The sequence below is a fragment of the Limanda limanda genome, chromosome 2 (assembly GCF_963576545.1).
Source record: "Limanda limanda chromosome 2, fLimLim1.1, whole genome shotgun sequence".
Classification (NCBI taxonomy): Eukaryota; Metazoa; Chordata; class Actinopteri; order Pleuronectiformes; family Pleuronectidae; genus Limanda; species Limanda limanda.
The window spans coordinates 18,442,882-18,468,673 of NC_083637.1; the positions used below are offsets into that span (position 1 = coordinate 18,442,882).

Below are 25,792 nucleotides of genomic sequence, written 5' to 3' on the forward strand. Positions count from 1 at the left end.
ATCTCATTGTACTTTGTATATACAGCAGAACAATAAGGTGAAAACAGACTCTATTCAAAGTGTGGTTAAATAAAAGTAAAAGCAAAGATAAAGCGCTGTGATGTTTGATGACCTGTGTAAAACAACTTCACCTTAAATCATAAGTCCCGCTCGCTCTCTTAAACACTCTCCATGACTCTTGATGATGTGTTCACATGTTGAAGTTCTAAACTGCTTTAAAGCAGGGTCACTACTGCTAGAGTTTGCCACTGAAATTACTTATCAAACTTATTCCAAAATAAAATCTACCCTGCTATAAATACGTTTTCATGGAGTTCACCTTTGCTTTCATGGCCTAACAACTTGTTGTAATGTGATTTGTCCAGCAGATGGCAGACCTGAGTGAGATGTAAACGATGCCTTTATCAAAAATGATGTGAGATCAAAAATATATCATTTTATTTACTAAAATTAAATGGAGATCAAAGAAATATAAAAGAAGATTAATCCGAAATTAAATGGGAGAAAAAAAAGATTCAAAGCCAAAAAAAAAGTAATACAACAACATGATACTATTGATTACCCACAGTGTGTTTTAAGAACTGTGAAAATGCTACACAACTTTCATCAACCGAAAATAAAAAGCCTGGAATAGAGAAAAAATTAACTAGGTGCGAGTATTTCTAACCTTTCCTTGATGAGACAGATTTTCTGCAGAGACAAAGCAAAGAGAAAAGAGGAACAAGGATGATAGTAATCTGTCCAACAGCAGAATGAGGAACAAAAAGATCTGTTCATCTATCAAACCAGCTCATCAGGAAGAAGAAAAGATGAAAAACAGGATGCCACAAACTGAGGGACGAGCAGTGATCCTTAACCAACAGTTTTTACATGTGGGTACAGCAATCTCAGCCAGACTTCATGTTTCCCGTTTGTTTACCTGAATTTAACTTACTGAAATCTAATCTAAATGATCCTGCAGCAGAAATAATAAAAACATCACCCTCACATCTTTTTGTTTGTGGTTTATTTAAGTCACATTAACAGATCACAGCTCCTATAGTTCATGTTAATCCCAACAAGAAGTACACAGTCCTATCACAGCTTTCATTTTAACCTCACACGCAATCTGCATCCACAGAGCAGGACTCAGCAATTTTATCAAAAATCATTAAAAAAAATAAAAAAAACATTACTGTATATGCAAAACAGTTCTCGCAGGCTCATGTTATAGTTTTCAAATTGCCAGAACATAAAAGTAGAGGAGATATTCAAAGTTCATACAGATCCTGTTTTTCCTCCCCTAAAAGTTAATGATTGACCCAAAGCATCAAGAAAAATTAACAGGTGGTTTTAGTCCACAACTACATACAGCTTCCTTGTGACCTGCTGCCAAAATGATTCACAAAATCCATAAGATATGGACGACTTGATCTGCCGTCAGATAGAGATAATAATGAAACTGAAGACTTGTCTCAGAGGGTGAAGCTAAGTTGCCAATTACTGCCAAATGTTGAACGAGCACTGTACATCAAACAAACACAGCATTTACTATCCAGCTCTGGCCGAACAGTGAGATCATGTGACACTCTGGGAAGTACAACCGGTACTTTCTCAGTGGCTAGAATGAGGATATGAAATTTGCAAGGGTTGGATTTTCTCAGTAACATTCGATTAAAATCAGACAGACCAAAGACCTCAAGACTTTCTATACATTTCTATATACAGTTATATGCTACATGTGTTTTATAATCTTAATCTTAAATCATGTCATTTAAGAATAATAATCTCTTGTGATTCTTCATGTAGGGGCGTCTCGTAAAATACGCTACAAAAAACCAACAACTGCAATTTTGGGTCTGTCCCGCCTCGTGCATAATAATGATTGCTGAAGCTTTGGTTTGATATTATCAGAAGGAGCGTGTGGGGGGGGGGGCTATTACAGAGAGCAACAGCCGAGAAGAGCATTGAGGCATGAGCTGCTTTCAGACATGAACTCAGACATGACATTGTCCTGAAACTTTCCACACTCATTCCAACCCTAACCCTAAGACCAAATCTTAACCCTCAAACAGCCCATTGAATTTGGGAGGACCAGCCAAAATGTCCTCACAATGACAGTATTGAACCAAAATTGCCCATCACCTATAGATACACATGTGCACACGTGCGCACAAATACACACACACTGTGCCTCTATCAATAGAACACTGATAAAGAGGGTGAGAAAGTGAAAAGAAAAAAATTCCATCTACATATTGCCACAGCTTCTGCTCAGCCTAAACAAAGAGGGATCTATACAATCTTTTTCCAGCCAATGACCAGCACTGACTCAGATGTCCAACGCCCTTGCATTATTATATTGCTCTAGTTCCTGATGTGGTTATCACAGTCTGAACACAACTCCCTGATCTCTATTTTCCATTTGCACTCCTGTAATCAGACTTGATTTTAAAAGTGTCAACTTAAGGATATTACAGTGGGTAAATAAAGGTGGTACATGTCCTTTGATGAATCAGAGTAATACAATACAAGTTATCCCTGGTTATATTGTGAAGTAGAGCACACAAGGAAGTGATGATTTAGAGGTTGACAGTAAAGGCTCCATTATGCTTCTACGTATCCGTTTCTCGGAGAGGGACGCAAGAAGACCAGAGAGTCTTTTTGATTTATGCCTTTCCGACGACTATCCGTCTAAAAACAATTCCCCGCCAAACTCATAGGTGGCGCAACGGAAGACGAGCTCAGAGAAGCCTACCCCATTTCTGGGAAGAAGAAGTCCACGTGTGTTTATTTACCTCTGTCGGCTGGCCTCCCACACACTGAACCATGGCAACTAACAGAAATAAATAAAGTGACACCCAGCGGGTCAAAATGCTGATGTTATCGTTTCTTAGCGCAGCGGTTCCTCGGTCTTGTTTCCCAACTGTGTTGCTGATTCCAAAGCTTGAATCTGCTTGAGGCTTCATGTAGCTTTAAGCTACACGGAGCTAGCTAGCTTCCCCCCGGGCTTCCACACACAGTCAGCAGGGACTCCCGACACTAACTACTACCCAGTGTTTGCTTCTAACCTGACGGTATTGTAGAAACAGTGTCATGATAGCAGTGGAATTAAAGTCGTGACAGCGGGTTTTTGCACTGTTACCACCGCAGTTAGCAAGGTTGCTAGCCCGCTAGCCTAGCCCGCTAGCGCCGTTTTGAAAGCTCGTTATAACCGTATGTGACCGTGCATACATGCCGTCAGTGCTCTAACGAGCCACCGTCAGCCAGACAACTCTGCTGGCTTAACACACACGTTACATTAATCGTAGAATCGTAGTTGTGTTTGTATTTATTGTGAAGCAGGAAGTTTGAGGTCCGGAAATGTGAAATCCGGAAATGACGTCGTAGGGAAATGATGTCGTACGGAAATGATGTAGTTCGCGGACCAATCACAGCCAAGGGCTGTCAGTGGGGTCTCCAAAATAAACACGGATAGTTAGAAAAACCAGAGGTGCACGAAAAGCTCTCCGAGGCTCTCAGAGAGGGCGTTCCACGGCGGATAGAGCGGTCTTATCTGTCCTTATTAGAAAAGACGGAGAAGCATAAAGGAGCCTTAAGTTAGTACATCCATGTGACATGAAGTGTCTCCTGTAGACAGAGAGAGACAGAGAGGGAGATTTTAGATATTTGCTACAATCTTTTTTACTGCAAATACACATAGAATACAATGCAGCTAAAACCGGGGGGCTTAAAGGCCCATCGTTTTCACAGAGAGGCCAACATCATTGATTATATACTGAAAATTGTTCAATTCAATTTAGTTCTTCAGAAAAGCTTAGAAAATGAAACATTCTTAACAAATTCACATGTTTACTATTTGTAAGTAACCAGACACTTGGCACTTCTGGGGCCAATAACATCTCAGCTAGGGCCTGTGCCTCCCCCTGGCCCAGCTCTCTGGCTCCGCCCCCCGGGTGAAACAAATTCATTTATTGTTTACTGGAAGAGCTGCAATTACCTCACACCGGGCTGCCATCGTCGTCTTTATTACGAAGAACTATAAAAGATTGAAAGTCAAAGCGTGAATTCGAGCTCAAGGAATGCATGTGAAAACAGTTAGGAAACAAAGCTGGATCAAAATACAGACGTACCCTTCTCCTCCTCCGCCTCCTCACTTGCATTGTTTGTCAAAGGGCCATCTGGAAAAGATAAAATGTTACAGATTATTATAATGTCTGGTCACTCAAATATGTCTGATAAGTAACTGAGTCCAGGTTTCTACAACCCCCAGCAAACTTTTATTTAAGACAGGGGTTCTCAACCTTTTCGAGGTACAACCTACCAGTGTGATGAGCAGTATAATAAGAGAGAGCTGTTCAACCTGTCCATACTCTCTCTATAATGACAGGCTTTCCTTTTATCCCGCCACTCACTGTTGTTGGCTTGGTGGACTGGTTGGGTCGCTGGTGGCTCTGCACTGCGACTGAGTGCGTAAATGAAGCTCCCGACAGACCAAATAGGAAAATGTCAAGAGAGTGATTGTTTTCCGTCAAGCAGATTCCAGCTGAACAGCCCAGTGGCCTTTGAGCTTCAAGTCTATTAGAATAAGAGTTCAGTACGACGACACTTCAAGTTCAGACTCCCCATTATTTCTTTCTCTCCTTCTTTGGGTTGTGTGTGTATCTGTAGAGAATCGTATCTCGGTTTCATGTGTGCCGAGTGCATGGAAGTGACAATAGATGTGATTCTTATTTCTGTGATGTTTAATTATTTACATGTTTAGGGGTAATTTGAGTTTTAAGCCTGTTGTTGTGTGGCAGAAACACCTTAAACCAGCAAAAACTGTAGATTTGAATTCACACTTTCATGTGTTAGGTCATTACCCAAAAAGATTGGAATAAAAACTTCAAAGCGTGCTCTTGAAGGTACTCACTCTTACGGGGCCGTAGATAAAGGAGCACCATCAGCAATCCAATTAAACAATAAACAACATTAAGACTTGCCTAATCAAGGAGTGTCGTTTATTTGTGTGTTGCATTTTTTTTGATGATGATGAGATTTAGAGACATGTTGCAGCGTGTCTGTTCTGTGAAGAGCGTTTGAAAAACAGCACAATATGAGTTGGCTGCAGTTATGGATAAAATAAACAGATTGCAGCTAGGAGGAGAAAGAACATGGTTCGGCAGGGCACTTAAACCTGCGACACTTCTACTTTCCTTTTTGTGCTTCAATGTTTATCTGTGTCAGTTTCCTGGTCTATCAGCTCCTTTTTGGTTTCTGTTGGGAAACTGAGCCTATGTGTGAGTCTATGACGTCCCACTCACACAAACATGTGTTAGAGGTAGAGATGAGCCGGATACTCGGCTGAAACGAGTATCCGGTACGGATAAAGCACTTTTGCCGATTACGAGTATAATACCAGTAATCGGAGTCATTATCTGTGCTCGGACTGAATGAAAATCCTCACACAGCGTCACAGCGCTCCTCCCGTCACACACGGCTCTGCTCACTCACTCACAGAACAGCTCTCTGTCTCTCAGTCACTCAGGTTCACTGCGCATCGGGACTGTTCCATAGGCTCAGTCAAGGAAGCAGAAATGATTCGTTCATTTCCCGACTGGGTCTTTGGGTACGAGTCTTTGGAAAAATTTTCACGAGACCTGCAATGGCTCAGTAGAGGAGCGCTGGAGATACGAGGGACGTTCACTGTCTCCCGGAGAAATGAACACTCTGTGTTTTTAGTATAGAAAGACGTGAATTATATTTGTTCACAAGTCATAATGACTGGTTTTGTTATTTTCACTTTACATTTACACTTACTTTACAGTAAAGTAAACCTCTATTAAATACAGTACAACATGACAGTTTGTATGGTTTGAAATTGTCATCTATTATCACACTGGCATTTAATTATCACAGCAAACAATTACACTGCACTAAACTTTAAGTGTTAATGTAAAGTGAAAATTACAAAACCAGTCTGTATGACTTGTGAACGAATATAATTCACGTCTTTCTATACTAAAAACACAGAGTGTTCATTTCTCCGGGGGACAGTGAACGTCCCTCGCATCTCACTCACACACACACACACACACACCTGGTGTGGAAATAAATTAAAAAAAAATAAAAATAAAAAAATCATAAAAAAAATTCAAAGTCAATAAAGAAAGTTATGTTGAACCAGCCCACTTCCGGGTTAAATCACACCCACTTCCGGGTTAGGCCCCGCCCACTCCGAGTACGGATACGGATAATTCATATGGTTAACAGATACAGATACAGATAATGCTGTACTCGCTCATCCCTAGTTAGAGGTGGCTTGGGTTTCAAGTTCCTGTCAGTTGTTCAATCTTAAACAATGCTATGCTTATGCAATAGTAATAACATCCGTGTCGCTGCAATCTTCAGTTAAAGCACCACCATAGGTGCTACTATGGCTGAAATGAGGAGAAACAGACCAATCAGGCCTTTCTCCGGCCTCCATCTCAGAGCCTGTGGTCCAGGATCCAGTGAATCTCACCTTTTTGGTGGCCATCTGTGTTTTGGGTAATCTTCCCCAGGACGGAGCTTACAGTTGGTTCACTGTATTTGGCTGCAAAGAACAAAAACACAGTAGACGATCTGGGTTACAACAGCAGTGATTAATTGTCACAGTGAAAGTGAAAATAAGAAAACACACAGGAGAGACAACTGATACTTAGTGAAAGGAAATACCAGGAAAGTCCCTCAACCTCCAAACAATCAAACTATCAAGACCTCAATTAAATCCTTCAACAAGTCAATTGTCTACGTGACAAATTGATGTTCAGAGAAAAACTACTTTACACAGGGTTAAGCTTTGAAATGAGTTTGATGCTTCTGTCTCACCTGTGACTGTGAGGTTGGTGGTCATTTTATAATCGCCGTTGTTTGTTACCACCGTGCATACGTAAACTCCAGCGTGTGCCACCATAGTGTTGGTGATGAGCAGGGACACGTTCATGTTCTTACTGTTCCAGGACGGCTCAGCAAACATGTAGTCTGTCTGCAATGTTGTTTTTCCTCCGTAAAAAATCAGTAAGGGCTTCTCCACCCCCTCTTTCTTCCAAAAGACCATTTCGATTTCCATGTCCACTGCCTCTTCTATGGGTTTGACGACACACTGCAGCAGTGACTGCTGGCCATGCTTGCCAAAGCTTTCAGCATTGCAATCCACGGTTCCAAACACTGAAGAAGAAAGATGGGCGAGATGTCAAATTACATCAGCACCAAGTAACAGTTCACATTTCACATTGAAAAGCACAATATGAGTTGGCTGCAGTTATGGATAAAATAAACAGATTGCAGCTAGGAGGAGAAAGAACATGGTTCGGCAGGGCACTTAAACCTGCAACACTTCTACTTTCCTTTTTGTGCTTCAATGTTTATCTGTGTCAGTTTCCTGGTCTATCAGCTCCTTTTTGGTTTCTGTTGGGAAACTGAGCCTATGTGGGAGTCTATGACGTCCCACTCACACAAACATGTGTTAGAGGTGGCTTGGGTTTCAAGTTCCTGTCAGTTGTTAAATCTTAAACAATGCTATGCTTATGCAATAGTAATAACATCCGTGTCGCTGCAATCTTCAGTTAAAGCACGACCTTAGGTGCTACGATGGCTGAAATGACTTCCGTGTGCTGTGCTAAACGGTTCTAAATGGCGTGTGGCGTGTGCTGCTAGGATCCTCGCAGCAGAGTCAGCTTGCTGGAGAGGAGAAACAGACCAATCAGGCCTTTCTCCGCCTCCATCTCAGAGCCTTTGGTCCAGGATCAAGTGAATCTCACCTTTTTGGTGGCCATTTGTGTTTTGGGTAATCTTCCCCAGGACAGAGCTTACGGTTGGTTCACTGTATTTGGCTGCAAAGAACAAAAATACAGTAGACAATCTGGGTTACAACAGCATTTATTATTTGCCACAATGAAAGTGAAAATAAGAAAATACACAGGAGAGCCAACTGATACTTAGTGAAAGCAAATACCAGGAAAGTCCCTCAACCTCCAAACAATCAAACTATCAAGACCTCAATTAAATCCTTCAACAAGTCAATTGTCTATGTGACAAATTGATGTTCAGAGAAAAACTACTTTACACAGGGTTAAGCTTTGAAATGAGTTTGATGCTTCTGTCTCACCTGTGACTCTGAGGTTGATGGTCACTTCAAAATCGCCGTAGTTTGTTCCCACCCGGCATATGTAAACTCCAGCGTGTTCCACCATAGTGTTGGTGATGAGCAGGGACACGTTCATGTTCTTACTGTTCCAGGACGGCTCAGCAAACATGTAGTCTGTCTGCAATGTTGTCTTTCCTTCGTAAAAAATCAGTAAGGGCTTCTCCACACCCTCTTTCTTCCAATAGACCATTTCGATTTCCATGTCCGCTGCCTCTTCTATGGGTTTGACGACACACTGCAGCAGTGACTGCTGGCCATGCTTTCCATAGCTTTCAGCATTGCAATCCAGGGTTGCAAAAACTGAAGAAGAAAAAGGGGCGAGATGTCAGATTACATCAGCACCAAGTAGCATTTCACATTTGAAATGCACAGATAATGGTAACACTTACAGCTCGAAGCACCAACAGATGTCGCAGTGGAAATAAAGAAGAGGATAACAATGAGGGCCATGTTCAGTTCCCTGCAATGACAGTTAAAATAAACAATTTGTATTCAAATGTGAAACTCATATACACACGTTCAGAAACACAGCGATCTGTTTGTGTGAATCAAAGCGCACATGTTGTGTTTTTTTCTGGGCAGCATCTCCACAAAGTCTTACCAATAATATTGCACATGATTTTACTCAATAAATAATGATAAATATTAGATCTTATTACTTCTGTCTCTGACTCATCTACCTAATACTTCCAGAAATCTCTGCCTGTCTGTGTGTGTCTCACATATCTGGAGATCCGCTCATCTTATCAGCTTCAATTTGCTACAAACTAATACAAAGCAGGATTTGTGGTTAGCGAGATAACTTCAGGTTTAATGGTGGTTCAGTTCTTAGCGGGTTACTTCGCCATGGTAACTAATGTTGCATCTCTAACCTGCTGCAGAGGAGGTGAACTTGCTCAGAACCTGTCAATGGCCCGACCAATCTTCAATTCAACAAGAGTCACAGATAATTCTCTGAGAAATTATCAAAGAAACGTCTCATCTCACAATATTAAAGAAACTGACTATAATTCCTGGATCCAGATCTGTATCGAAATTTAATTATTCTTCCCTGATCCTGCCCACATCCATCCAATAAGTTTCATGGTAAGTCAATTTACTTATATGTGTACTGTACTGTGCTTTGCGCTGGGGGAATTCCTGCAGAATAGTTTTACAGCAGGAATCCACACGCTGCAGGATGAGATGTGCCGAAACATGTCCCTCATTAACTAGTGACTTATCATCAGCTACAATCTTTACACCACTGCACTTTGATTTACCTGCTGAACTGGTCCCAGTTGCATCAACACAAAGAGATGACAAAAGTTTCCAAAGTGAGAAGTGTTTATTGTTAAGATTGGAAATTCCCAAATTCCAAACACCGGTTCTACAGTCTGATGCTTGTTGTTGCTCTAACACACCGGATTTCTTAGACGCAGAGGCGACACATCTGCGCTTCCTGTATCGTGCCAAGATTGAATACATGAATGGTCCAAGGGGATGCCATTTGTACTACTCTCTTCTCTTTTTAAGGTCATGTCCAAGTTGGTGCGGGCTGTGCTGTGTGTTCACTCCATTTCTGGATCCTATTAGACTTGGAATGTTCTTTGAATCTCTCTCTCACAATCGTTTTTGGATCTTAGCATCTGCAGGACAAATGAGCTGTGCTGTGGGAGAGAGCTGGCAGTTGGCACTAAAGTCTGAGCAATACTGTTGTGCCGCTGGCAGTATCGAACGTGTTAGTGCTTCCTACTACAATACCTCAAACACCATGTTCATGTCTGAAATCAGCTTATAGGCTCCAGTAAATGGACCGAGTCCTAATTCCAGCCTCTTCACTCCCTGCATCCATCAGTTCAACTCCTGCCTACACGTCCTCCCGCTTCATTCCAAGTGACATTGACATCAAACATTAACACTGAGTAAACAAATGTCAGACTTGCACTTGCTCTTCAATTATTAACAATAATGAATACATTGCTGGGCAATATGCTGTGTATAGAATGGAAAGGGTTCTGCTGCAGTATCAGCAAAACCAACTAGTTATTATTTCAGAAGCCCAAACTGCCTCATTCATCTGCATGTTCAACTCAAACGTGACCTGTTTATACTTTGTGGCAGCCACCTTATGAAAACACTTACTTCCTTGATCATTGAGAAAGTTAAATCTATGTTAGTCATCGTTTGTACTGACCAGAAAGTGAAAGGCTCTTAATGTTTGCCAATGTGCGACGATTTGAAAACTTCTATTTTATATAATAAGCAATGCAGAAAAGATGTGCTTCATTGTTAAGACTTGTATGTAAATTGATTTAGATATTCATCACATAAATAAATTCTCACATTAATATTTCTTTCAAGTTTAAAGACGGATCTTTGCTCCTGAGTGAAGGTTGGGGTTTCTTCTTTATAGAGAAGGACAAACACTTAGTAAAACAATAGTAATGCTTTTTGCTCAGCCCTAACTTAAATCACTGTCGCTTTTAATTTTCCTTCAAATATTTAGTTTTTCTAGGGTAATTTTTTAAACTGGATGTAAGGAGTCAGAGATAATTCATTTGATTTTACTTTATTTTAACCAGATACGACCAATGTGCTTGCACAATAAGCACTATATATATATATATATATATATATATATATATATGATGAACTTATATTATATTTTGTTTTATTGTCTGTTAATAACTTCAACCACATCACTGCAAGATTCCCTTTAGGTCTGAAGTGTGTGGATTTGCTGAGGTCAACTACAGCTAGTCATTAAACGTCACATAAACCCACAACAAAGATTTCAGTGTTTACATGACATACAAGCATTCACTGAAGAGAAGCAAATGCCCCCCCTCTCCGTTCACTACACTGAACATGCAGCGTGTGTCCCGACAAGTGGTCTATGGGTTATGGTTAGGATAATAACCCATGGAAGACATGACTGTAAATATATCACACATCAATACAATAATAATATGAAGACAAACTCACAGTATGCGCTCCTCCACAGACAGGATCACTTCTGCTGCTGTACCAGACGCGTACTGACCGAACTGTGCTGCGGTGTCAGGGATCCGCGTTCCTGCCTGGTTACTTTCACTTTTATTGTGAGTAGGAGGAAGAGTTGCTATTACATCACCAAAAGTCAGGTCACAATAAGGGTCATGCTTCTAACACTGTAGAGTTAATATTTGACAAATAGATTCAACATTTAACATTTAGATTCAACGTTTATATTTAACATTTAAGATTTAACACGTTCAACATTTAGATTTAATGTTTGAATTTTGATTTAACATTTAGATACTTGATTTCCATTTAGTTTTAAGGTTTATATTTAACTATTAAGATTTATATGTAATCTTTAAATTTAACTATTAAGATCTAGATTTAACTTTTAGAAAAAACTATTAGATTTAGATGTAACAGTTAACATTTAGGTTTGACGTTTAATACTTCAGCTTAAGTTCGAGAAAATTGAAAAATGTAAACATGTACATTGTATTATTGCATTCCTTGTGCTTTTGAGAATACAAATAATACTAAAAAAATATGTAAAAAAGAACGTATCAAATCTGACACATGTCCCTCCCCCAGGCACCACCCTCCTGCCTCCTGTGAATGTAAATTACAATGTCTGTACAATATGGAGACAGAAAGAAGACCAACCCAGTGCAACTGCTCCCCTAAGTTTATGAAGTCTGTTGTTATAAGCCAGACTGAGTTTACACATGTCAAACAGCTTGTTTGTGAGTGTGTGTGAATGTGTGCGTGTGTGTGTAAGAGAGAGAGAGGAAAAGAGCGAGCGAGCAGCTGATGAATGCGCTGCTCTGAAGAAAGACTGAACTCCTTAATCAGATAATCTATCTTTATGTGCGATGAGTGTTCTGGGATCATAGAATAAGATTCATAATATATAATCAAGCGCTCATAATGATAAATCTGACCCGAGACAAACGTGATCACTGGAAGTTTCCACAGTAGAATTAAATGGGAGGAGGCCGAGTCAGATTTGGTTGGTTCAGATGATTTCCTTCACGGAAAACCCCGTTGGTGATCGGAAAGTCTTTCATTTTCCAGCTCTGCTCCAAGTCAACTAGCTAACTACAAACTACATGCCCCCCCACTATGGACTGTCACTTAACACGTCCCGACTGCAATATTCACTGTAGTATACTCATTTGTAAAATATTTCTATGCAATATAAACCGTAATGGCTATATCCATTTACTATACATATTCTTCTTTACACTGTATAAACTACTGGTTTAATCACATTTATTTATGTTTCTATATATTTTAGTTTATTTCTATTTCTTTATATTCCTTCTGCAAAGTACTGAATCAAGAATACTTTGGCTCATCATCTCAATATGAATCAGGACATTGAAAAGATTGTGAAAGAAACTGTGTCTGTGCTGAAGAAGGAACCGCACAGACCCGGAGGAAGTTGACTAATTTGCGGATGAGGAAATGATCAACTGAAATCTGCTTACAATTCAAAGTTATGTCCCAGCCTCTCAAGAAACAACCAGATTGGGAATTGTAGTGAACGGCTTACTTGATAAAGACTGTTTTTTGTTTCTTTATTCACATAATATTATGATTTTTTTCTCATTAAATTACAACTTTATTCTCGTACGACTTTCTTCCCAAGTAAGACTTTAATCTTGAAATCTCTTAATATGGCCTTGATACTCCATCATGCCCTCTGCAGGTGTTGGACACATTAAGTTAAAAGAAAACTGTCAGCAGGTAGACTGAAGGCAGACACAGCAGAATCAACAGGTGCTTACCATGATCACGCACAGACATTTCTGCTTCCTAAAAGACAAGGAGAAAAGAAAGTGTTTCAACAGCTTTCATAGGATATGCTGTATTGTCACAAGTCTACATGAAAAAGAAATACACGTACTGAATGAAGAAGTATCAGTAGTTATAACCTTTGTGAGGAGTATTAGGAATCAGAGAAGATGTATCACTTCATTTAACTTTCAGTTGCTTCCCTTTATGCTTCCCTCAGCTTCTGCTTAATATCGGTCTACAACTCATGATCTGGAGCCTGATCTTACTGTGGTGGGGGGGGCGTCTGCTGAGCTGTTGGTTCCGTTGTTCCCTCCTCTCTTCAGGGGGGCTGACGGCTCCCCACACAGCACCCCATTGGGCATTCCTCCTGAAGAACAAGGAGACAGAATGGTTCAGATAGATGCGGCTTCAGATTTTTTCAAAGAGACAAATAACATGGTGATGTACAGTCTGTCAGATAATGATTGTATAGCTTGCATTTCCAAATTTAATAATGACACTACTAAAAATCTGAGTTGTATGTAATTTTGTATTAGGCGAATTAAGAGAAAATGCACACACAAAAATTGGAAATGTATTCAAGGAAACCTGAACTAGAACAAGCATCTTCACATTGAAATGAGTCACACATAATAGTGATTTCAGTATGAAACATCTAAAACTTTGAAAGCGTAAAACTCTAGGAGACGATATACAAATGAATTTTTTACCAACTTTTAAATAGAGTATGTAGCTATGCATTCTGCTTTAAAACTATTACAAAGTTAACAGAATGTCAAAGTTTATAAAAGTTCTTAAAAATAAAATGGAAGTAAGTAAATGTCACTCTCGAAAAGAGTAAATCGGCCATAAGTCATTTAACAACTAACTCTAGATAGTATGGAGAATTTGCATCGGTTATATTCAAGATTATTTATTACTCCAAATGAATGCATCAGTAAAGTCAGGTCGCTGGATGAAATGCAGTGAGATAAAGGCAAACCATTTCCCACTTTCTTCTTTTGCCCCATTTTAAAATCTTTTGGCATTCAGTCACAGTCACAGTGAGTATTTTGGGTATTAGTAATATGTAAAAAACTATGAGTCCTATGTACATTACACTTGAAAAATACCACCCCAGCTAAGGCGGGAAACGGTTCAGTATCCATCGAACAGTTCAGACGTGGGACATTTCACACTTAAACGCCAAATCTTGTGTTTCATGATGTTTGCAAAGGACGACGAGAGGCCATTCAGATCCTTCAGGGGGAAAAAAGGGGAAAGTTGCAGCCTGTGGACATTACTGCCTGAGATGAGGACACAAATAAACATGACCTAAGTGTGTCGTCACTCCAACACATAACCGGTATCCTATTGTCTTCTTGTGAGCCCAGATGCTGGAAGCTTCACTTTCACACTGAATGTCCTTCTTATATAACTCTGTTTTGATTTCGTTTTCAATCCCTTTTGCCACAGGCTCATTGTCACTGCATTGGACCACATTGGACATGAGTTGGACCACACTTGTTCAATGACATTTTATCGAATTTGAAATAGTTAGTAGTAGGCTCTTTGGAATCATGTCTGGAAGTGATTGAGTTAGCCTGCTACATTTGTGTGAAGCATTTAAGTCACATTTTGTCAAAGAAGTCCAACAAGATTATTTACCCAATGTATTAGTTTAAGATAATACCTATTAATATATAAAATAAATAAACTATCAGCTAATTATACCATCATTTAAAAGATGGCCCAGCCTCTCGGTCACTACCATGCCAGTGCAATGGTCTGAGTATAAACTGTGCATGACAGAGGACAACACAGCCATTCACTGAGTCTCTCTGTGAAGCTGAGCTGAGAAGCTGTGGTCAGATCAGAGAAAAACACTCAGTAATCATGAGAAAACTGATTAGAAAAACTTTATGCCTTTCAGGGACAAATGCCAGTCTAACGAAACTTTGATCAAGGATCAATAATACTGTCAGGACAAAGCTCATTGAAATCAACCAGTGAGAGAAGTAAAAGGAGGAACTGGGAGATGAGGCTGTACTGAATTAAACCAACGTACAAAACAATGTCTTTTTTTGAATGTGGGAAGTAAAAAGAGGAGGAAGGAAATGTGATAAGAAAACATATTAAAGCTTTGCCAAACCCTCAGCCTGTGTTTGTGACTGATAAGACCCGCTTTCATCTTTGGAGAGAAAGGTAAACTAGACATTTTTAAAATCAGCTTATTTTGGCGGTTCCATTGCCAATACATCCTCAACTTTGACACCTGCTGTGGAGATTTCCGTTACAATAAAGTCTGTGGATTTTGAGAGTTCTCCACATGACACACACTTAAAAGCTGCATTTGTTTTCTAATGCCCACCATTATTATGTTCTGTGGTCCGTGAACACAAATAACCACTGGATCAACATTTAATAAGCACTTGGAGGCATTTGCTGGTTTTAGCTTGTCGTATTAGTTCTCCAAATAATCAGACAACATCAAGTGCTCAGTGCAGACCATGAAATCCAATGTGTTTACAATAGAAAGCCAGTGTGATAAGCGGCTAACTGCTTTTTTGGCAAATGATAAGTTGTAGTATGAAGTTCAAAAAGTCTTGCATAATTGTTAAATTAAATTTGTTTCCTGAAGATCATCTCGGAAGATCACTGGAGCTGAGTTCACTTAGAGCTGGCCTGTTTCATATTGTGATTCCACTGTCAAAAAACAAGTGGCGGCCCTCTACAGGCCAAAGATAGTATATTCTAATAAAATTCACCCATATTTGATAAGTAACATTATCTATTTTAGATGGGATGGTGTACTACCGTGCCAAAATAACCATTGATTTTATTGTATTAATGTTTCATTGTATATAAAAGCTATCTGGCTTCACCTACACCTGAGAACTAGGAAAATCACTGCAGGCTCGAAAATAAGTACAAGACAAGTACATCTCTTAAAATAGATGTTTTCAGCTTAAAGGGGGTTTGTCTTTGTTTGTCTGTATGTGTGGTAAACAATGCTTCAAGATACTGGGAACCACTGCTCTAGATAAAGTTTACCAATTTAATTCATGACAAACATTATATCTTCTATTATATTTCATTTTGCTATGCATGTTTCTACATTAAAAAAATTAATCTACTTTTTTGATTCTGGTGTTTAATTGAATTGTGATGCATGTATCACAGGTGCTGATCTTAGAATATACTCTTTTAATTCCATAATTAACTCTGTGACCTAACAAGGACATGAGGCCACCCATGAATATTTCAGATTCCCGCATGGTGAGAAGAATACTGATTAGTAGAGAAACACCAATGTTTGCATTTCCTATGACTGAAAGAGAAACAATGAATCATTAGGGCACCTCAACCTGTTCTGTGATGCTGACCAGTAACCGCTGCAGAAAGAAAATTGTACTTGTATGCATTTTATTTGTGGAATCAGCTGTCTGCGGTTTTGAGAAGCCTGGGAATGCATAGAGCATTAAGACAAAACCCTGTCACATGTTATCATTGATTTAATGCCATTCATGTCACACCATCTGTCCATATACGTTGGATATGCACAGCTGAGACACATATTTTTGCAGATGAGGCAGAATGTACCTGGTGGGTTGTTCCTGCGATTAAGATAGGGGTCCTCTGGCTCATCGAAAACACTGGAAGCCATCTTGTTTTTTCGGACGGGAGGTGGAGCCTTCAGCTACCAGGCTCCTCTCCTGTGGAACCACATCCCACTCTGGGTTCTGGAGGAAGAAACCATCTCTTCATTTAAGGTTCTAATTAAAATGCTCCTTTTTGATAAAACCTAAAGTTAGTGCTGGATGAGGTGAGTCCTCCTGAACCATCCCTTGGTCATGCTGCTATAGGCCTAGACTGTTGGGGCCACTCCCATCATGCACTGAGCACTTCTCCCCTTCTTTCTGTCTCTCTGCCACCCCACAGTCATTTATTTATTTTATTACATCTCACTATGTGTTTTTCTTTCCTTCCCATGGTCTCGCTCTCTCTCTCTCTTTGCAGGTATCTCTGACTCCAGACTTGCAGGATAACAAGTATTATTATTATTAATAATTGTTGCTGCTATCAAGAACATATTTACACTTTTATTGTTTTCATTATAACTAGTAAGAGTTTAAGTCTGATGCTGTTCCTGGTCTACCCCTCCTCCCCACTATCTCTCCTCTTTTCCACCCATCTCTCCCATCCTCCCCCTTTTTCCCTGCTCACCTCAGGCATATGTTGCCCACATCGAGTCTGGTTCCAGAGGTTTCTTCCAGTTAATGAGGGACTTTTTTCTCTCCACAGTCACCAAAGTGCTGCTCATTGTGGGAACTGTTGGGTTCCTCTATAAAAGTTAGCGTCTTGGCCTTTTTTGTAAAGTGCTTTGAGAAAATGTATGTCATTTGGCGTAAACTCTGCTCCAAATGTGAAAGATTGCATCGTTCATATCCAAGATATTAAAGCCTCATTTCAGGATAGTGAGATTAAGTGGAAAGACTTTGTCCGTCGTTATACACAATATATGTTGTTGGTCAAACCCATTTGTATCAACAATGCGATACAGTTCAACAACACTATTAACTACAGTCTGCAAAGTGACATTCTTATGAGTAGGATTTATTAAAGGGCTGATGTGTTTGCTTTATTAACAACAAAACTCCTGCCATGTACCACTGGAGAATCTTCCCTCTCACGTTAGGAAAAGTGAATGGACTCACCTGTGTTTGCAGAAATACAGAGGAACACTATAAACCAGCTGAGCAGCATCATGTTGCAGAAGTGGAAGCAGATCTCTGTTTGTCACATGTATATATACACAGCGACAGCAGTCCTTCCTGTGCTGTGTGATGTGGTGTGATGGAGTGCAGCCTGTGAGAATAAAATCCTTCTATTTCACTCTTCTTTCCCTCATGGCGCCTAAACAGAGATGTGACCTTTAACTTGTGAGACAGGCAAGAAGGTTATGATGCTGAAAACTAAATGATAAATACATTTGTGGTTGGAGGAAAATGTCAACACTAAAGTATCTCTTACACGTTAGGGTTCAAACTCTCCTGTTTACACTTTATATATTCTGTTAGAATATTATGGAATTTTTTTCTATTACCTTGTGTTTAAGTTGCTTACTGATATATCTCATTTTTTTCTCACCTCTTTACTGCTGTAACATAAAATGTCCCTGTATTGGGAGTAATAGATAATTATCTTAAAAACATGTGACCTGGGTTTAAGATATTACATTTACAATCGATCACCTCAGTTTAAATAAATGTTCACGTAAAGTCATGTTTGTTGGAGATCTGGACCCAAATGCAGACATACGCAAAAAAAGAGAAATGCTGGGGAAAATATCTCATCAGAATATGAACTTGTAAACAATCAGATGGAAGGTGAGCCAAAAACTGAAACTCAAAACAGAAGAGGAGAGATTGAACAGAATAAACAAACAAAAGAAAGAACAAAAACTAAGAAAAATAAATAAATCTAAATCTAAAAACGCCCAAACACAAGTTAGTTCTGATCCTTAACATAAATCAAAAGTCCATATAAAAAAGGTCTCAAACATTCACAGCCGGGGCAGAGTCCTGTCACTAAGTACATCCTTTTCTTCTCTTTATCTCATTGTACTTTGTATATACAGCAGAACAATAAGGTGAAAACAGACTCTATTCAAAGTGTGGTTAAATAAAAGTAAAAGCAAAGATAAATCCCTGTGATGTGTGATGACCTGTGTAAAACAACTTCACCTTAAATCTTAAGTCCTGCTCCCTCTCTCAAACACTCTCCATGACTCTTGATGATGTGTTCACATGTTGAAGTTCTAAACTGCTTTAAAGCAGAGGCCCTACTGCTAGAGTTTGCCACTGAAATTATTTATTCCAAAATAAAATCTACCCTGCTATACATACGTTTCCATGGAGTCCACCTTTTCTCTCATGGCCTAACAACATGTTGTAATGTGATTTGTCCAGCAGATGGCAGACCTGAGTGAGATTTAAAGGATGCCTTTATCAAAAATGATGCGAGATCAAAATATATAATTTTATTTACTGAAATTAAATGGAGATCAAAGAAATATAAAAGAAGATTAATCCGTAATTAAATGGGAGAAAAAAAAGATTCAAAGCCAAAAAAAAAGTAACACAACAACCTGATACTATTGATTACCCACAGTGTGTTTTAAGAACTGTGAAAATGCTACACAACTTTCATCAACCGAAAATAAAAAGCCTGGAATAGAGAAAAAATGTACTAGGTGCAAGTATTTCTAACCTTCCCTTGATGAGACAGATTTTCTGCAAAGACATAGCAAAGAGAAAAGAGGAACAAGGATGATAGTAATCTGTCCAACAGCAGAATGAGGAACAAAAATATCTGTTCATCTATCAAACCAGCTCATCAGGAAGGAGAAAAGATGAAAAACAGGATGCCACAAACTGAGGGACAAGCAGTGATCCTTAACCAACAGTTTTTACATGTGGGTAAAGCAATCTCAGCCAGACTTCATGTTTCCCCCTTGCTTAACTGAACTTAACTTACTGAAATCTAATCTAAATGATCCTGTGGCAGAAATAATAAAAACATCACCCTCATATCTTTTGTTCACGGTTTATTTGAGTCACATTAAGAGATCACAGCTCCTATAGTTCATGTTAATCACAACAAGAAGTACACAGTCCTATCACAGCTTTCATTTTTACCCTCACACGCAATCTGCATCCACACAGCAGGACTCAGCAATTTTATCAAAAATCATTAAAAAAAATAAAAAAAACATTACAGTATATACAAAACAGTTCTCGCAGGCTCATGTTATGGTTTTCAAATTGCCAGAACATAAAAGTAGAGGAGATATTCAAAGTTCATACAGATTCTGTTTTTCCTCCCCTACAAGTTAATGATTGACCCAAAGCATCAAGATAAGTCACAGGTGGTTTTAGTCCACACCTAGGATACAGCTTCCTTGTGACCTGCTACAACTTAGGCCAAAATGATTCACAAAATCCTTAAGATATGGACGACTTGATCTACCGTCAGATAGAGATAATAATGAAACTGAAGACTTGTCTCAGAGGGTGAAGCTAAGCTGCCAATTACTGCCAAATGTCGAATGAGCACACGTTCATCAAACAAACACAGCATTTACTATCCCGCTCTGGCCGGACAGTGAGATCATGTGACACTCTGAGAGTACAACCCAGAGTGTCACACTCCGGTTTCTCAGTGGCTAGAATGAGGATATGAAGTTTGCAAGGGTTGGATTTTCTCAGTAACATTCGATTAAAATCAGACAGACCAAAGACCTCAAGACTTTCAATACATTTCTATATACAGTTATATGCTACATGTGTTTTATAATCTTAATCTTAAATCATGTCATTTAAGAATAATAATCTCTTTTGATTCTTCATTTAGGGGCGTCTTGTAAAATACGCTACAAAAAACCAACAACTGCAATTTTGGGTCTGTCCCGCCTCGTGCATAATAATGATTGCTGAAGCTTTGGTTTGATATTATCAGCAGGAGCGCGGGGGGGGCCTATTACAGAGAGCAACAGCCTAGGAAAGCATTGAGGCATGAGCTGCTTTCAGACATGAACTCAGACATGACATTGTCCTGAAACTTTCCACACTAATTCCAACCCTAACCCTAAGACCAAATCTTAACCCTCAAACAGCCCATTGAATTTAGGAGGACCAGCCAAAATGTCCTCACAATGACAGTATTGAACCAAAATTGCCCATCACCTATGGATACACATGTGCACGCTCTGCACGAATACACACAGGCTGTGCCTCTATCAATAGAACACTGATAAAGAGGGTGAGAAAGTGAAAAAAAAAATTCCATCTACATATTGCCACAGCTTCTGCTCAGCCTAAACAAAGAGGGATCTATACAATCTTTTTCCAGCCAACGACCAGCACTGACTCAGATGTCCAACGCCCTCGCATTATTATATCGCTCTAGTTCCTGATGTGTTTATCACAGCCTGAACACAACTCCCTGATCTCTATTTGCCCTTTGCACTCCTGTATTAGAATCAGACTTGATTTTAAAAGTGTCTCCTTAAGGATATTATAGTGGGTAAATAAAGGTGGTACATGTCCTTAGATGAATCAGAGTAATACAATACAAGTTATCCCTGGTTATATTGTGAAGTAGAACACACAAGGAAGTGATGATTTAGAGGTTGACAGTAAGTTTGTACATCCATGCGACATGAAGTTTCTCCTGTAGACAGAGAGAGAGAGAGAGAGAGGGAGATTTTAGATATTTGCTACAATCTTTTTTACTGCAAATACACATAGAATACAATGCAGCTAAAACGGGGGGCCTTAAAGGCCCACAGTTTACACAGAGAGGCCAACATCATTGATTATATACTGAAAATTGTTCAATTCAATTTAGTTCTTAAGAAAAGCTTAGAAAATAAAACATTCTTAACAACTTCACATGTTTACTATTTGTACATAACCAGACACTTGGCAATTCAGGGACCAATAACATCTCGGCCAGTGCCTACCCCTGGCCCAGCTCCCTGGCTCCGCCCCCCGGGTGAAATTTATTGTTTACTGGAAGAGCTGCAATTACCTCACACCAGGTTGCGATCGTCGTCTTTATTACGAAGACCTATAAAAGATTGAAAGTCAAAGCGTGAATTCGAGCTCAAGGAATGTGAAAACAGTTAGGAAACAAAGCTGGATCAAAATACAGACGTACCCTTCTCCTCCTCCCCCTCCTGCTCCTCCCTTGCATTGTTTGTCACATGGCCATCTGGAAAATATCAAATGTTACAGATTATTACAATGTCTGGTTATTCAAATACGTCTGATAAGTAACTGAGTCCAGGTTTCTACAACCCACAGCACAGTTTGATGCCCAGTTATTTAAGACAATGGTTCTCAACCTTTTCGAGGTACAACCAACCAGTCTGATGAGCAGTATAATAAGAGAGAGCTGTTCAACCTGTCCGTTCATACTCTCTCTATAATGACAGGCTTTCCTTTTATCCCGCCACTCACTGTTGTTGGCTCGGTGGACTGGTTGGGTCACTGGTGGCTCTGCACTGTGAGTGCGTAAATAAACCAAATAGGAAAATGGGTTTCTCTGCATCCTAGTCTGCCACGCGATATTTCGTAACTTTATGATTAAATTGTGCTGAACTTTTAAGGGGTTTTCTCCTGAGCAAATGATCAATGCAGATCATTAAGCTGACAGAACATCTCTGAGTCTGGACAGTGACGAACATGTGAGTACGACTTCCAACGCACCAGGAGTGAGATCACTAGCTGTCTGATTTCCTGTCGTTTCGAAATATGTCGTCGCGGAAGCGATTGACTAACATGTTCACTAAATTCACCACAAAAAAAAAGAAGCTTTGCTTTAATGGCAATGGAAGTACGTCAAACATAGTTAGTTTCAACTCAGATAAACCATCAAACATCAACCATTCATCTTTTAACCTTACAGAGTATTCGGGCCTCTTGTAGAGAATAAAGTCAGTTTTAAAAGAATAAATATCATAATATTACTTGACTAAAGTCATAATATTATGATATTAAAATTATAATATTATGATAATAAGTTATAATATTAGGATAATACAAGCATATTATGAAAATATATAACAGTTTGGAGAACACTGTTTAATAATGCCAATGTTTACAGTTGCCACACTGCCTGTTCCCTTTTAAAACACATTTGAACAGTTTATCACCTTGCAGCTTTAAGCCTGAACAACATGGCATCCTGCCAGACATTCTTCAGGTTTTTCTACCTTCTGGTTTACCCCCTCTTATCTTTTTACTCCTTTTGTTTTTGTCTGCCGTTTCCTTTAAGCTCCTTGTTGTGAACAGAAACTCAGTCATGAAATATCATGCAAACATGCTCTTATTGAAGTATCAGATTAAATACTTCAAGAGAGTGATTGTTTTCCGTCAAGCAGATTCCAGCTGAACAGCCCAGTGGCCTTTGAGCTTCAAGTCTATTAGAATAAGAGTTCAGTACGATGACACTTCAAGTTCACACTCCCCATTATTTCTTTCTCTCCTTCTTTGGGTTGTGTGTGTATCTGTAGAGAATCGTATTTCAGCTTCATGTGTGCCGAGTGCATGGAAGTGACAATAGATACTAGATAATATAACTCTCTTACTGTATATATTGTTTTATTTTATATTGTTTTATATTGTTGTTTAATGTCTGATTGTTATTTTGTACAGTGCACCAACCATATCAAGGCAATTTCCTGTATGTGCAAATATACTTGGCAATTAAAAGAATTCTGATTCGGATTCTGATGTGATTCTTATTTCTATGATGTTTAATTATTTACATGTTTAGTGGTAATTTGAGTTTTAAGCCTGTTGTTGTGTGGCAGAAACACCAGCAAAAACTGTAGATTTGAATTCGCACTTTCATGTGTTAAGTCATTACCCAAAAAGATTGGAATAAAAACTTTAAAGTGTGCTCTTGAAGGTACTCACCCTTACGGCGCCGTAGGTAAAGGAGCACCATCACCAATCCAATGATCAGGAATCCGATCACCACCACAGGAGCGACAATTTTCGAGGTTGAATCAGACTTTTCATCTTCTCGGCTTGCAGCACCTAATACATGAAGTCAAAAGTCAAGTTTGCATCTACTGGTGGGAATTTCCCACTGACACTATTTACTTTCACTTTTATCCCAGAGGGGTGGGCATAGTTTGGACATGAGCTCAGATTAAAATATCAAATCCCTTGTGCACGAAAGGGAAGTGTAAACTCTAGAGTTGCATGTTTGGACTGTGGGATGAAGCCACAGAACAGACACAGGGAGAACATGCCAAACCTGGAATCTTCCATCAAACGTGCTTATTCCTGATCCCCCTTGCTGCTCCCAATTGAACCAATTGATGAATTCTTCCACAAGTGGGACTGAATAGTCCATTAAACAACATTAACACTTGCGCAATCAAGGAGTGTCATTTCTTTGTGTGTTGCATTTTTTTTGATGATGATGAGATTTAGAGACATGTTGCAGCCTGTCTGTTCTGTGAAGAGCGTTTGGAAAACAGCACAATATGAGTTGGCTGCAGTTATGGATAAAATAAACAGATTGCAGCTAGGAGGAGAAAGAACATGGTTCGGCAGGGCACTTAAACCTGCAACACTTCTACTTTCCTTTTTGTGCTTCAATGTTTATCTGTGTCAGTTTCCTGGTCTATCAGCTCCTTTTTGGTTTCTGTTGGGAAACTGAGCCTATGTGGGAGTCTATGATGTCCCACTCACACAAACATGTGTTAGAGGTGGCTTGGGTTTCAAGTTCCTGTCAGTTGTTAAATCTTAAACAATGCTATGCTTATGCAATAGTAATAACATCCGTGTCGCTGCAATCTTCAGTTAAAGCACGACCTTAGGTGCTACGATGGCTGAAATGACTTCCGTGTGCTGTGCTAAACGGTTCTAAATGGCGTGTGGCGTGTGCTGCTAGGATCCTCGCAGCAGAGTCAGCTTGCTGGAGAGGAGAAACAGACCAATCAGGCCTTTCTCCGCCTCCATCTCAGAGCCTTTGGTCCAGGATCAAGTGAATCTCACCTTTTTGGTGGCCATTTGTGTTTTGGGTAATCTTCCCCAGGACAGAGCTTACGGTTGGTTCACTGTATTTGGCTGCAAAGAACAAAAATACAGTAGACAATCTGGGTTACAACAGGATTTATTATTTGCCACAATGAAAGTGAAAATAAGAAAATACACAGGAGAGCCAACTGATACTTAGTGAAAGCAAATACCAGGAAAGTCCCTCAACCTCCGAACAATCAAACTATCAAGACCTCAATTAAATCCTTCAACAAGTCAATTGTCTGTGTGACAAATTGATGTTCACAGAAAAACAAAACTACTTTACACAGGGTTAAGCTTTGAAATGAATTTGATGCCTCTGTCTCACCTGTGACTGTGAAGTTGGTGGTCTCTTGAAAAACGCCGAAGTCTGTTTCCACCGTGCATATGTAAATTCCAGCGTGTTCCACCATAGTGTTGGTGATGAGCAGGGACACGTTCATGTTCTTACTGTTCCAGGACGGCTCAGCAAACATGTAGTCTGTCTGCAATGTTGTTTTTCCTTCGTAAAAAAACAGCAAGGCCTTCTCCACCCCCTTTTTCGTCCAAGAGACCGTATTGATTTCCATGTCGACTGCCTCTTCTCTGGTTTTGACGACACACTGCAGCAGTGACTGCTGGCCATGCTTGCCGAAGCTTTCAGTATTGGACTCATTAAAAACTAAAGAAGAAAAAGGGGCGAGATGTCAGATTACATCAGCACCAAGTAACATTTCACTTTTCACATTGAAAAGCACAGATAATGGTAACACTTACAGCTCAAAGCACCAACACATGTCGCAGTGAAAATAAAGAAGAGGATACCAATGAGGGCCATGTTCAGTTCCCTGCAATGACAGTTAAAATAAACAATTTGTATTCAAATGTGAAACTCATATACACACGTTCAGAAACACAGCGATCTGTTTGTGTGAATCAAAGCGCACATGTTGTGTTTTTTTCTGGGCAGCATCTCCACAAAGTCTTACCAATAATATTGCACATGATTTTACTCAATAAATAATGATAAATATTAGATCTTATTACTTCTGTCTCTGACTCATCTACCTAATACTTCCAGAAATCTCTGCCTGTCTGTGTGTGTCTCACATATCTGGAGATCCGCTCATCTTATCAGCTTCAATTTGCTACAAACTAATACAAAGCAGGATTTGTGGTTAGCGAGATAACTTCAGGTTTAATGGTGGTTCAGTTCTTAGCGGGTTACTTCGCCATGGTAACTAATGTTGCATCTCTAACCTGCTGCAGAGGAGGTGAACTTGCTCAGAACCTGTCAATG

The 25,792-nt window shown here is 39.5% G+C and overlaps 2 protein-coding genes across 2 annotated transcripts in view; both read right to left on the minus strand.

Moving 5' to 3' along the window:
* Window positions 1–989: 989 nt before the first annotated feature.
* Window positions 990–16,577, minus strand: LOC133018544 (uncharacterized). Its single transcript, XM_061084942.1, has 12 exons — window positions 16,514–16,577; window positions 13,198–13,298; window positions 12,922–12,949; window positions 11,117–11,252; window positions 8,539–8,609; window positions 8,111–8,449; window positions 7,764–7,835; window positions 6,832–7,170; window positions 6,485–6,556; window positions 4,113–4,160; window positions 3,980–4,018; window positions 990–3,609 (listed from the first exon to the last, which is right to left on the minus strand). The coding sequence occupies exons 1-11, from the start codon at window positions 16,575–16,577 to the stop codon at window positions 3,981–3,983; spliced, it is 1,308 nt and encodes a 435-aa protein (XP_060940925.1). The 3' UTR covers window positions 990–3,609; window position 3,980.
* A 2,930-nt stretch (window positions 16,578–19,507) lies between these two features.
* LOC133015342 (uncharacterized) overlaps window positions 19,508–25,792 on the minus strand; it is a 34,731-nt gene continuing 28,446 nt past the window's right edge. The window contains exons 4-8 of the mRNA XM_061082525.1: window positions 24,490–24,561; window positions 23,398–23,520; window positions 21,635–21,688; window positions 21,506–21,544; window positions 19,508–21,145 (exon numbers count right to left, since the gene is read on the minus strand). Coding sequence (XP_060938508.1) covers window positions 21,507–21,544; window positions 21,635–21,688; window positions 23,398–23,520; window positions 24,490–24,561 — 287 coding nt within the window. The 3' untranslated portion in view covers window positions 19,508–21,145; window position 21,506. The remainder of the gene's footprint in view (window positions 21,146–21,505; window positions 21,545–21,634; window positions 21,689–23,397; window positions 23,521–24,489; window positions 24,562–25,792) is intronic.

Coding starts and splice junctions, on each gene's coding strand:
- LOC133018544 (XM_061084942.1), bottom strand. CDS start 16,577: ATGGCTTCCAGTGTTTTCGATGAGCCAGAGGACCCCTATCTTAATCGC. Junction 11,253..12,921: donor AATGTCTGTGCGTGATCATG/GTAAGCACCTGT, acceptor GTGATGTAATAG/CAACTCTTCCTCCTACTCAC. Junction 8,610..11,116: donor TCTGTGGAGGAGCGCATACT/GTGAGTTTGTCT, acceptor CTGTCATTGCAG/GGAACTGAACATGGCCCTCA.